The sequence below is a fragment of the Euprymna scolopes genome, chromosome 21 (assembly GCF_053919585.1).
Source record: "Euprymna scolopes isolate OS-2025 chromosome 21, ASM5391958v1, whole genome shotgun sequence".
NCBI lineage: Eukaryota > Metazoa > Mollusca > Cephalopoda > Sepiida > Sepiolidae > Euprymna > Euprymna scolopes.
In genome coordinates this window covers 57,425,356-57,437,663 of record NC_136502.1, presented here as the reverse complement: position 1 = coordinate 57,437,663, position 12,308 = coordinate 57,425,356, and the positions used below count along the sequence as shown (strand labels likewise).

Here is a 12,308-nt window from a genome sequence, read left to right as displayed (position 1 = left end):
CCTCTCTTCATCATCACTTGAATGAGAGGAGAAACCAAAAGATCTGGAGTTATTTCCTTTTCTCTAATACATGCCAGTTGAACGGACTCGTCATCTATTCTTGTGTTCCTGTCTTGATGAAACTGTTAAATAAAGTTGATATAATTGTAGAATTCTGGTGACCCTTTTTTTCTTCTTCATCTCAAGCAAAACCAGTGAGACGAATACACATACAACAACCCTACTACAAAATGCATAACCCCAATAACATTTCTGCTCAACTCTGCATATTCAGTTTATGTGCAAATTCTTCTACAAAATTTTGATACTGACAAAACAGACTTTTGTTTGGCATCTTCCGACTGTTTACGTAAACAGCCAAAAGATGCTAAAGAGTTTAGCCAATCAGAATGATGACAACTTTATCTGTACAAAAAATTGTGCAAATAAAAAGCTCGTGGAGCTTTTGAACTGGATAAAAAACAAACTATTTTTTAATCCTCATTATATCCTAAATTTGACCTAAACTAATGCAACCCCTAATTAACCCAAACTTAGTCAATTTTTGTTCAGTTTAAAAACTATTCCAAGCAAAAACGAAAAGAAAATTTGTAAAAATCGTTATTTCATTATGTTCTATATAATCTTTCATTTAATCATTAAATATATAAATAAAATTTTTCAACAAAAAAAGAAAATGTTAACTTTTAACTTTCCCACGAAAAAAAATGTTATTTCTTTGATTTTTTTTTTTCATAAAAAAATAAATTGTCATAAAATTTATTGTATTTTTATACATACGGTGAATCGTTTTCTTTCATTATTTTTTCTGCTGAACAGGCGCCTCATTTTGATTCATGTTTTAACTGGTAAAAATACTTTCGTTTATTTCTCTACATCTTTTCATTTATTTTTATTCTACCACCTACCTTGCCTTTACCTCCTTACTTACTAGTCGTCCTACTTCTCCTCTTTCTCCTCCTCTCACATACATCCTACACCAAAGTATCCTCCTGTATCAAAAAATGGGCCAATTATTTATAATAATGATTGGAAAAACTTGTAACTTATTATGTGAATTTTTATTTATTAAATTAATATAATGCTTTCACTAACATTTAAATGGTTTCACATGTTTGAAGAAGGTATGCGTTTGTAACATAAATGGCTGTGATTTTATTTTCTTTTGATGCAGTTGAGTTTATTTGATTTCACACATTGGTTCAGAGATGCATCGCCAAATCCCTCACTAGTCCTTCATTTTAGGGGGGGGTCTTGAATTCACTGCTACATCTTAAACTACATGTATGTTTTCTTGCATTCATGACTAAAAAGCCCTCTTTCGAAAATCTCATTTCCAGAATGTAATCTCATGAATCTTGCCAAATCAAGTTCCCACAAAGTTTCACTGTAAGTGGCTGTCCCCTCCTGTTAACCTCTCTGATTTAATCTCAGTAACCTTTTCCTGTCATCCCAGCTATCAGCAGCTGTGTTTGACAGGTTTTGAACTCAACGATTTTCACACTAAAAAATGGGACCCATGTCTAAAATCTGTATCTGTGTACTAGCTCCAACTGCGAATCTGCAATTAGGATCCCATTGAAGGGGGTTGGTCGATATTCACTGATGCCTGGTATCACAGCCATGGTGTAAGCATAAATAAATATCTCCCAACCCTTAACAAAATAAAATAAAATAAAATAAAAGGTGTCAGTAATTAGCAATATGAAGACCAGTTTCAACATTTAATATAGAAATTTATTGAAGAAAACATCACTTTTTTATATGCGTGCATTTGTGCTCTGTCATCGCATGGGAGAAAACATGTTAGAGTTTGATTTTGATTTTGGAATTAAATGAGAGAGTTTTTCTGGACTTGCAGACATAATGTCCTTTAAAGAAATAGGAGCAAAAAGGAATTAAATTTCTTCCTAGAATAATCAAATCCAATTAAGTGTAAATCCTTTCCATGCAAATATGTCCGAGTCAATTGTCCAAGTAGTAATTCTACTCGGCTCGAAAGACAAGTGATGTTGAGTGGCAAAAACATATTGTTCCTTTTAGATGAGTCGTGTGTTTTTGCACCATGTTGTTTGAACGACAGGCAAAGAGAGAAGAGGCGCAAAATCATATTAGTGATTTTACGTCAACAAGACAGAGTCCAGCAGCGAGTTGCTTACTCATGGTACTGCATCCTGAACTGGTTTGGATTTCATGCACAGTCTGTTCTATATGCTTTTGGATGGCTCCAGCGAAGCTATCAGAAAAAGATTTAAGAAATGTGTTTACCTTCGAGCGTTGATTGAATAGAAAGTGGATACCCTGTCACGTGGTATACTTTGTCTTACTTCCTGCGAAAAGACAAAGTTTACTTTTTATTTCTACAGAATTTGCGTGGGTGAATAGGCAAATGTGTGCGTAACTGAAATGTTATTTATTTATTTTAATGTCTCTGGCATATCGCTACACCATTATATAAGATGTTTAGTAAAATTCATATGAATCGAATGAATTTTATTTACCTTTCAAACTGTTTTTTCTAATTCATATATATCATACTTTTAATGTACATTCATTGAAGAGTAGATATTTACAAAATAAAGATGATTATTGTAATGTCATAGTGAAACAAAAGCTAAAAAGAAAGAAAGAACAAGACGAAAAGATGGATATATTTTCAATTAGTGTTAAATGGTGACTTGTCACTGGGCGTATCTCTCTTAGCTTCTGATATACAAAGAATCTTGACTGGACATTAAACCTCTCCTAAGGAATGGAGATGACATGCCAATTTGCTTACTTGCTATGATATGTATTCGTGTAGTAGGTAGAAAATGGAATAGTCCTTGAGCAGTTTATAAATGTGTGCTTGCAGTGTACTTTTGGATAATAGGACTTCCTTCAGTTTTCAAGTGATCATATTGAGGATAGACTCAATGTCAAGGTTGAAGCAAGAGAGCATTTCCCAAAATTGGTGTTCTTTCTTTTCAACTGGGTGAACCAGTGTGAGAATGTATTTCTCCAAAAGAACATTTGTGAAGCTGTTTTTTTGACTTGGATCTTTTCCAAAATTTGTATGAGCATCTCATGTTCCCATTTAAAAGCTTTTAGTTCCTTTGTTATTACTTCTAAATGTGCCTCGGTCATTTTAAAGCTCTGTTTATCTTTCTTATAATTGGCCAAATATTTTTGCAGTTCATTCACTTCTGTCTGTGTTGTTCTTGCTTATAATATCAATCATTTCTTTTTTCCAGCTGTTCTTTTTTTTTTTTTTTTGCAATCTGCTCCTTGAAAACGTTAATCAAACCTAAATTGAACATAATATCATTGTGGTAATTCTTGATGTCACTGAACGATTTCTCATGATTCTTCAGCAAAGTGTTTATTTACCTGTTCTTTCTTTCTTCAATTTCATGAATTTCCATATGTTTCAGCTCAAGTTTGTCCCATAAAGACTTCATCTTCTTTTCAAATTAGGATTCAATCTCTTTGGCTTTACACTTAAACAAATTTTGTAAATTCGCCTTGTCTTCATTTTTCTATTTGAGGGTTTTCATTATATTTCAATGTGACAGTTCTTTTTTTTTTTTCAGTTTTACTCTGAAATTCTGTTTGTCTTTGCATAAATCCATCTTGTTAGTTCAGTTGACATCTTCACCCATTTTCAACTTGGCAATGCTGTTTTGATGTTCATGCATCAAATACCTCACTTTTTGTTTGTACATCGGCTTGGAATTGTTGATTTGAGAGAAAAGTTGTTGGTTTTTAAGGCAGTTTCTACTCTTCTTGGTAGGATATGTCATAAATGTTGCCAAATATCTACAGTAATAGTAGATCTAACATCTTTATTTTGTCTCCCATGTAGTCAGGAGTTCAGGGTACCATGGTGACTACTATTTTGTGTGTAGCAGTGATAACATAACTTTAGAGGATGAACACCTTTGCAGTATCTAAGTCAAGATTAACTTTATCTTGGAAGTTGCAAGTGGACGCTAGAGTTCTCTGTTTAATATGATAAGAATCTAAAATTTTGTCTGCATGTTGCATCATGCATCAAAATTTGACAATTCTGTATGACGTGTTGTTTTGAGGCATGAAATGATCATTTAGTGACTTTTGCACTGTTTAATATTGGCTTGGTATTACCGGCCCATCTTCTGCTTCAGTATGTAGTCTGATGTCATTCTGTTTGTCAGTGAAGTTGTTAAAGATGTTGAAAATTTTAGCTCCAGCATAATGTAAAAGAAGGTCATGGTAAAAGCTCGGACTGAGTTCTTTAACAAATCCTCTAAGAGATGCACTTTGAAATTTAAGATTATATCAATTATTGGCCAAGATGTGACATTTCTTCTTTCCTTGAATTCAATACCTTGTAGGTATCATTTTTTTTAAAGAAATCTTGCAATTATCAAAAGTTTCTGTTCAAGTATTGTGGGATGAAGTCTCTTACTAGGGGACCAAAGATAATTCTAAGAATTCTTCCTTCAAACTCCTCGGTGTAACATTCACAGGCAATATGAAGTGGAATAAATACATTGAGGACATTGCGAAGGCTGCTGCAAAGAACATAGGTTCCCTCTATCAAGCTAGAAGACTACTCACACCTGAGAGTATCTTGTAACTTTACCAGTCCACCATTCACCCATGCATGCAGTATTGTTGCTACATCAGGGCTGGTGCATCTACCACTAACTTCTCCCTCTTCGATTGGCTCCAGATAAGAGTTTCAATCTAATAGGTACCACTTCAATCCCTATCCCATCACTGAAATGTTGCATCTCTGTGTCTGTTTTACAAATATTTTAATGGAATATGCTCTGATGAACTCATTACAGTTGAGCACCCTTGACATACATATCCCTGATAAACCCGCTAAGCAACAAAATCTCACCTCTTCACTGTTGATGTCACAAAATACCAGAAATCTTTATACTCTAATAATTTTTCCCCGGTACAGTAAACTCAATAGTATTTCTCATTTATTTTAAGTAAACACTGAACTCAATATCATTTCTCATTTATTTTAAGTAAACACTGAACTCAATATCATTTCTCATTTATTTTTAGTAAACACTAAACTCAATAGCATTTCTCATTTATTTTAAGTAAACACTGAACTCAATAGCATTTCTCATTTATGTTAATTAAACACTAAATTCGATATCATTTCTCATTTATTTTTAGTAAACACTAAAATCAAAACATTTCTCATTTATTTTTAGTAAACACTAAACTCAATAGCATTTTTCATTTATTTTAATTAAACACTAAAATCAATATCATTTCTTATGTATTTTAATTAAACACTAAAATTAACAGCATTTCTCATTTATTTTAAGTAAACACTAAGCTCAATAGCATTTCTCATTAATTTGTATTAAAGATTAAACTCAATAGCATTTCTCATTTATTTTAAGTAAACACTAAAATCAACAGCATTTTTTATTTATTTTTAGTAAACATTAAACTCAATATCATTTCTCATGTATTTTAATTAAATACTAAATTCAATAACATTTCTCATTTATTTTAAGTAAACACTAAACTCCACCCTATTTTTTTATTTATTTTAAGTAAACACTAATCTTAATAGAATTTCTCATGTATTTTAAGTAAACACTAAAATCAACAGCATCTTGCATTTATTTTTAGTAAACACAAAACTCATTAGCATTACTCATTTATTTTAGGAAAACACTAAACTCAATAGAATTTCTCATTTATTTTATGTAAACACAAAAATCAATAATATTTCTCATTGTTTTTAATTTTACACAACTACGTAGCGTTTCTCATTTAATTTAAGTAAACACAAAACGTAACAGCTTTCCTGATGTATTTTAAGTAAACAGTAAAACAATAGTATTTCTCATTTATTTTGAGTAAACACTAAACTCAATAGTATTTCTCATTTATTTTGAGTAAACACTAAACACAATAGTATTTCTCATTTATTTTGAGTAAACACTAAACTCAATAGCATTTCTCATTCATTTTAAGTAAACACTAAAATCGATAACATTTCTCATTTATTTCAAGTAAACACTAAACTCAATAGCATTTCTCATTTATTTTAAGTAAACACTGAATGGAATATCATTTCTCATGTATTTAAGTAAACTAAAAACAACAGCATTTCTCATTTGTTTTAAGTAAATACTAAACGCAATAGCACTTCTCATTTATTTTAAGTAACACTATAATACATAACATTTCTCATTTATTTTAAGTAAGCACTAAATTGATAACATTGCCCATTTATTTTTAGTAAATACTACACTCAATAGTATTTCTCATTTATTTTAAACACAAAAATCAATAACATTTCTCATTTATTTTATGTAAACACAAAAATCAATAACATTTCTCATCTATTTTATGCAAACACTAAAATCAATACTATTTCTGATTGTCTTTAATTTAACATCAACTCAATAGCATTTCTCATTTATTATAATTAAGCACGAAATATATAGCATTTTTATGTATTTTAAGTAAACACTAAACTCCACGGCATTTCTCATTTATTTCAAGTAAACACTAAACATAATATCATTTCCCATTTATTTTAAGTAAACACTAAACTCAATAGCATTTCTCATGTATTTTAAGTAAACACGAAAATTAACAGCATGTCTCATTTATTTCAAGTAAATACTAAACTCAATAGCATTTCTCATTTATTTTATGTAAACGCTAAAATTAATAGTATTTCTCATTGTTTTTAATTTTACACAACTCAACAGCATTTCTCATTTATTTTTAGTAAATACTAATCTCAATAGCGTTTCTCATTTATTTTAAGTAAACACTAAAATCAATATCATTTCTTATGTATTTTTAGTAAACACTAAAACTAACATCATTTCTCATTTATTTTAAGTAAACACTAAAATCAATGTCATTTCTCATTTATTTTAATTAAATACTAATCTCAATAGCATTTCTCATTTATTTTAAGTAAACACTAAAATCAATGTCATTTCTCATTTATTTTAATTAAATACTAATCTCAATAGCGTTTCTCATTTATTTTAAGAAAACACTAAACTCAATGTCATTTCTCATTTATTTTAAGTAAACACTAAAATCAATATCATTTCTCATTTATTTCAAGTAAATACTAATCTCAATAGCATTTATCATTTATTTTAAGTAAACACTAAAATTAATATCATTTCTCATTTATTTTTAGTAAATACTAATCTCAATAGCATTTCTCATTTATTTTAAACACTAAACTCAATAGAATTTCTCATTTATTTTTAGTAAACACTAAAATCAATAACATTTCTCATTGTTTTTAATTTTACACAACCCAGTAGCGTTTCTCAATTATTTTAATTAAACACAAAACTTAATAGCATTTCTCATGTATTAGTAAACACTAAAATCAACAGCATTTCTCATGTATTATAACACTAAAATCGATTGCATTCCTCATTTATTTTTTAGTAAATACTAAACTCAATAACATTTCTCATTTATTTGAGATTAATTCTGAACTCAGAATTTCACATTTATTTTAGACAAACATTTTACTCAATTGCATTTCTCATTTATTTTCTATTTACACTATACACATTTATCTTCTATTTACACAAAACTCAATTTAATTTTGACAAACACTTAGCTCACTAAGCTCAAATAACATTGTCTTGTCATAGATGTTTAAGTCCAGAGAGGACTGTGTTAGTGCTCCGTCTGCTCCGACTGCTCCGTTTCATTATCCAAAAAATATGAGGTAACTGGGAGGGGTCTGTGTCCCACCCTTTTTTTTCTGTATCCACCCGAATAAGTGTGAATGAATTTTAATAATAATAATAATAATAATAATATCTTGTTAAACCAAAGTTAACATTGCTTTATATTATGTCAATAAATACATTTAAGATATTTTGAAGAGAAAAACGTACATTGTGAAGAAAATAATATTGCTATAAGTGAAAGTTTAAAAGATTTTTTATATAAACAAATTGTTAAATGTGTATAAATGTGTTAAAACTTAAATTATTAATATTTACATAGGTTAAACATAAAAGAGGGGAAGGGGGTAGAAACAAACACTGTGTCATAAGGGTAGATATTCATTTTTGGAGCAGAGAGATTATCTATTTTCCCTTTTTAATTTATGGTTCATAGTAACGTTGTCATGTTCACACGCCACAATCATCAGTCGATCCTAGGCTGCGTTTATTTTTATTTAATATAAATATATATCATATTTTATATTATTTATATTCGTTTCTAAGTGATAATAATTCCTGTTAATTTTTTATTTCTAATTTTTTTTTTTTTTTTTTTTAGCAGATATACATTATATAAATCGATTTCGCGATAATGAAATGCGAGCTCTTTTGTTGATGGCAGCGTAGTGTTCGAGCGTGGAACCGTGCAGGGTTTCTGTAGGCAAACCTTACACGATCGCGCAAAATGGCTTCCTCTGGATCGGTTGACATGATTGTTGTTTGGGAATGGTTCATGCAAGGAGTTTGGCGACCTTACGACTCTCTCATCACAAACTTTATCGAAAAATTCCGAAACACAACGACTCGAATCAATTTGGGGGCTGTCGACCAAAAGCTTATTATGTACGACATAGATTTCAGATTACAGACCCAGATCCGTCACGGTACAGGTAAACAACACTATTATTCATAATTATTATTAGTAGTAATACTATTATTATTTTTTCCTTTATAATAAATAAAAACCCTTGTTTGTAGGTTTTTCTGACCCCTTATAAATGGTCAGTTGAGTTAAATTGATATATTTTGATAATCATCTGGTTTTATTATATTATCTAAGAAAATGCAACTCGACAAAACCTGATTCGCCCATTTTCAGGAAAACCTTTTTTGGAAAATCTATATAAACATAAAAATGGGACCCTCCAGCCTTTTCTTGTGTGTTTTTATTTTATTTGATTTATAGTCACTTCTCGAATTCTGTTTCTTTTTTTTTTTTTTTTTCATGATTAATAAATATTTTTTATTCAATTTGATCATGTAGCCATTTAAAAAATAATTTATGTAACGACTATATTATAAAAGTTCTAGTAGTTGGGTTTATGAATATTATCGAAAAAAAAAAAATAGCGTTTTCACTTTACTTTTTTATATGGACTTTTCCGAGAATGTCTATTAATAAAATTGGGTATAAAATTCTAGGAAAAAAAGGACACAATGATCTTTTCTTTCTTTCTTTTTTTTTAATTTAAATTTTTTTTTAAGCTTTGGTTTTAATAAATTACCACATCAGCAAAAAAAAAAAAAATAAACAGGGTTTTTGACAAAACAACCAGCTACTGACTACACACATTTGTATTTGAGAGAGAGAGAGAGAGAGAGAGAGAGAGAGAGAGAGAGAGAGAGAGAGAGAGAGCAAGAGAGCAATTACAATAAAAGCATTGTGTCCCATTACTCTGACCAAAAACATAAAAACAGTTTTCTTATTAATCCTATTTCTGTGTGCGTATATATCATGATTTACCCCCTAAAGACAATGCGTTGCTTGTTGTCATTATTACTATTGATTTTCTAAAATAGTGGGCATTTCCTTTAAAAGGGAAACACTTTGTTTTGAAGCTTTTCTTTCAAACCAATTAACCTGAAAGCGGTCAAGACTGATGAGGCGAATCCTTTTCTGTTAAAGGATCAGCATTATTATTATCATCCTCATCATTATTATTGCATTGTTCTTTTTTCTTTTTTATTGTCATTTATTGTATTATGACCCTTGCGAAAATAATGAATCCTAAAATAAAAAAAAAAATAAATAAATAAAAATCATATCTATCTATTACTATGTATTTTTTTTTTTTACTTTCATTTTTGTTTCCTTCAACGACGCACCTTTTTTTATTATTTGATTTAACATTAATATTTTGAATTAATTCCTTGTAAGAAAATATTTATGTTTTGGAGGAAAAAACGTTCAATGAAGGAATGAAAACGATCGGATGTCTTACGAAGTGGTGAAAATTTAAATCGCATACTTTCGATTAATTTTTTTATTTTGTTTATTTATTATTATTATTATTATTATTTTTTTTTTGTAGACAAGGCGTTGTAATGAGTCATTTATTTATTACATGTTTATTTTTAATCAACTATACATTATTAATCAATTTTTATTTTACAATCACGCTTACTCGTATCTCTGTCTCTCTCACGCACATATGCATACGCATTTGCGCGTGTTATCAGATATTTATTTTTGTTTTTAATAATTGCGAAAATAATTGTAATTTATCTAAAAACAACAACAAAAAAAACAAAAAACAAAAAAAAACACTATGTATATAGTATCAGTCACCAATATTCGTTGGTGTTTAGCTAGGAGCAAAGTGTGCTGAGTGCTTCTACAGCATCTGAACCTGAAACCGAACCAAATCGACTTTTACCGAAATAAACCTAAAACTTACATTAGGGTTAAAGATGAGAAAGTTTCGTTCAAATTCTGTAAACGTGCCATGTTCTGATCTGAAACTTTATCTTTTCTGTCCTCAGTTAGTAAAGGATTTCTGTACTTGTTAAAATAGTCGACAGATTGATTTTTTTTCTTATAAATATGTGGTTTTAAGCAAAAACAACAGTAGTTACGTGTGTCGAAAATATCAATACATCCAAAAATTACGAAAATTCATCGAGTAGAAAAACTGTTATTGCGTTTTAGTAAAAAACAAACCAAAATGTCTATCGCTGTGAGGTTAAAATGTTAGTCGTCATTAAAGTGTCGAAAAAGAATATAAGTATTTCCCTGTATTCGCAATCTTCAAGGTGTTTACATCCAGGGAAAATGCATTTTCCCTAATTTTCGGTAAAAATTATTTTTAACTATAATTTTCTACTCGATGAATTTTCGTAATTTTTGGATATATTACTATTAGCAGTTTTGCAGTTAAGTCCCGGCAAAGTTCGACAACTCTAGAAGGGTCACATCAGTATTTTACACCGTCAAATCACGAATATTACGAATTATTAGTTTTAAAATAAAAATTATTAGTGTTAAAAATAAAAAAAATGTAATTAATATAAAAATATATTTTAATATTGGAAGTAAGCAATTGATTAAATAAAGTAAACGAACAAAATATACATTTTTTATATATTTAACAGAAAAATGAAACAATTTTTAGAAAGTGTAACAGAAAAACAAACAAAATAAAATCTGAAGTAATGAACCACGTAACAAAATTTATATATATAAAATAAAACAAATTTGAAAATTAAACATTTCTTAAAAAGTGTATTGTTGTCTTATGCTTTTAATAATTCGTGGAAATTTCTTTTCTTACACCGTCTCCACAACTCTTAACAAGGAATGGAACAAATTTTCATTAGTCACTACCATCCTCATCTTCCTTTTCACATGTGACCAGAATCCCTCCACGGGTTATTAAATATTAATTACATATTTTTTTTTAGTTTAAAATTTTAATTTTTAGTTTAAAATTCGTAATATTCGTGATTTGACGGTGTAAAATACTGATGTATGTGACCTTTCTAGAGTTGTTGAACTTTGCCGGGACTTAACTGCAAGACTACCTTACTATTTTCGACGTGACAATTAAGAAAGAATTGTTTTTGCTTAAAACCGACACATTAGAAAAAAATCGATCTGTCGACTCTATTTTAACAAGCACCAGGATTTCTAGATCGGAGCAATTTAAATGTGACCCAATCCAAAGTGACTGGTGTGGGGGAGGGGGTGAATTTTTTTCCAAATTAAAAATCATTGTGTTACTGTTCAACTCTGTGCACTTGGAAAGGCAAGTAAATAGACATCAGTAGCATTTCTTTGAGCTTAGATCAGAGTGTAGTGTCTGTTTTATTCTCGATCAGGGAAGGAGGGATACGTCTTGATCAGAGTAATATTTTTGTCCCATCATTCACAGTGTCTCTTTTTATTTTCCCCTACATTAAAACCGACCTTGTGTCTAACTTTATACTCGTGGAGAGAAAAATAAAGGCACACAATTACCGATAAAATTACGCTTGCTTTTTTCTTAAACGAAAACAAAAGATTGATTACATTTAGGAAAAATAAATCTGTGTTTTGTCTACCAATCACGTGTCTGGGTGTATTCCTCGCATCTATGTAACTTTGATAATATTTATTCTTTTTACTATTTATTATTTATTAAAATCAAAAATACTTCTGCAGTTTACGGGCCATTTTATATATATATATATATATATATATATATATATATATATGTGTGTGTGTGTCTTTGAAGTTTTTAACCTTTAAACCTATACAAAAAATTTTTTTTTTTATCATTCGTTAGAAAACCATCTAGTCAGTAAGTCATTTAAGTGCCTAAA

General features: G+C 29.4%; 1 protein-coding gene across 1 annotated transcript in view; it reads left to right on the top strand.

The window, feature by feature from the left end:
* Positions 1-8,291: 8,291 nt before the first annotated feature.
* The window catches only part of LOC145242386 (uncharacterized), a 153,195-nt gene continuing 149,178 nt past the window's right edge, over positions 8,292-12,308 (top strand). Inside the window, exon 1 of the mRNA XM_080105403.1 lies at positions 8,292-8,617. Within this exon, the coding sequence (XP_079961529.1) occupies positions 8,413-8,617 (205 nt within the window). The 5' untranslated portion in view covers positions 8,292-8,412. The remainder of the gene's footprint in view (positions 8,618-12,308) is intronic.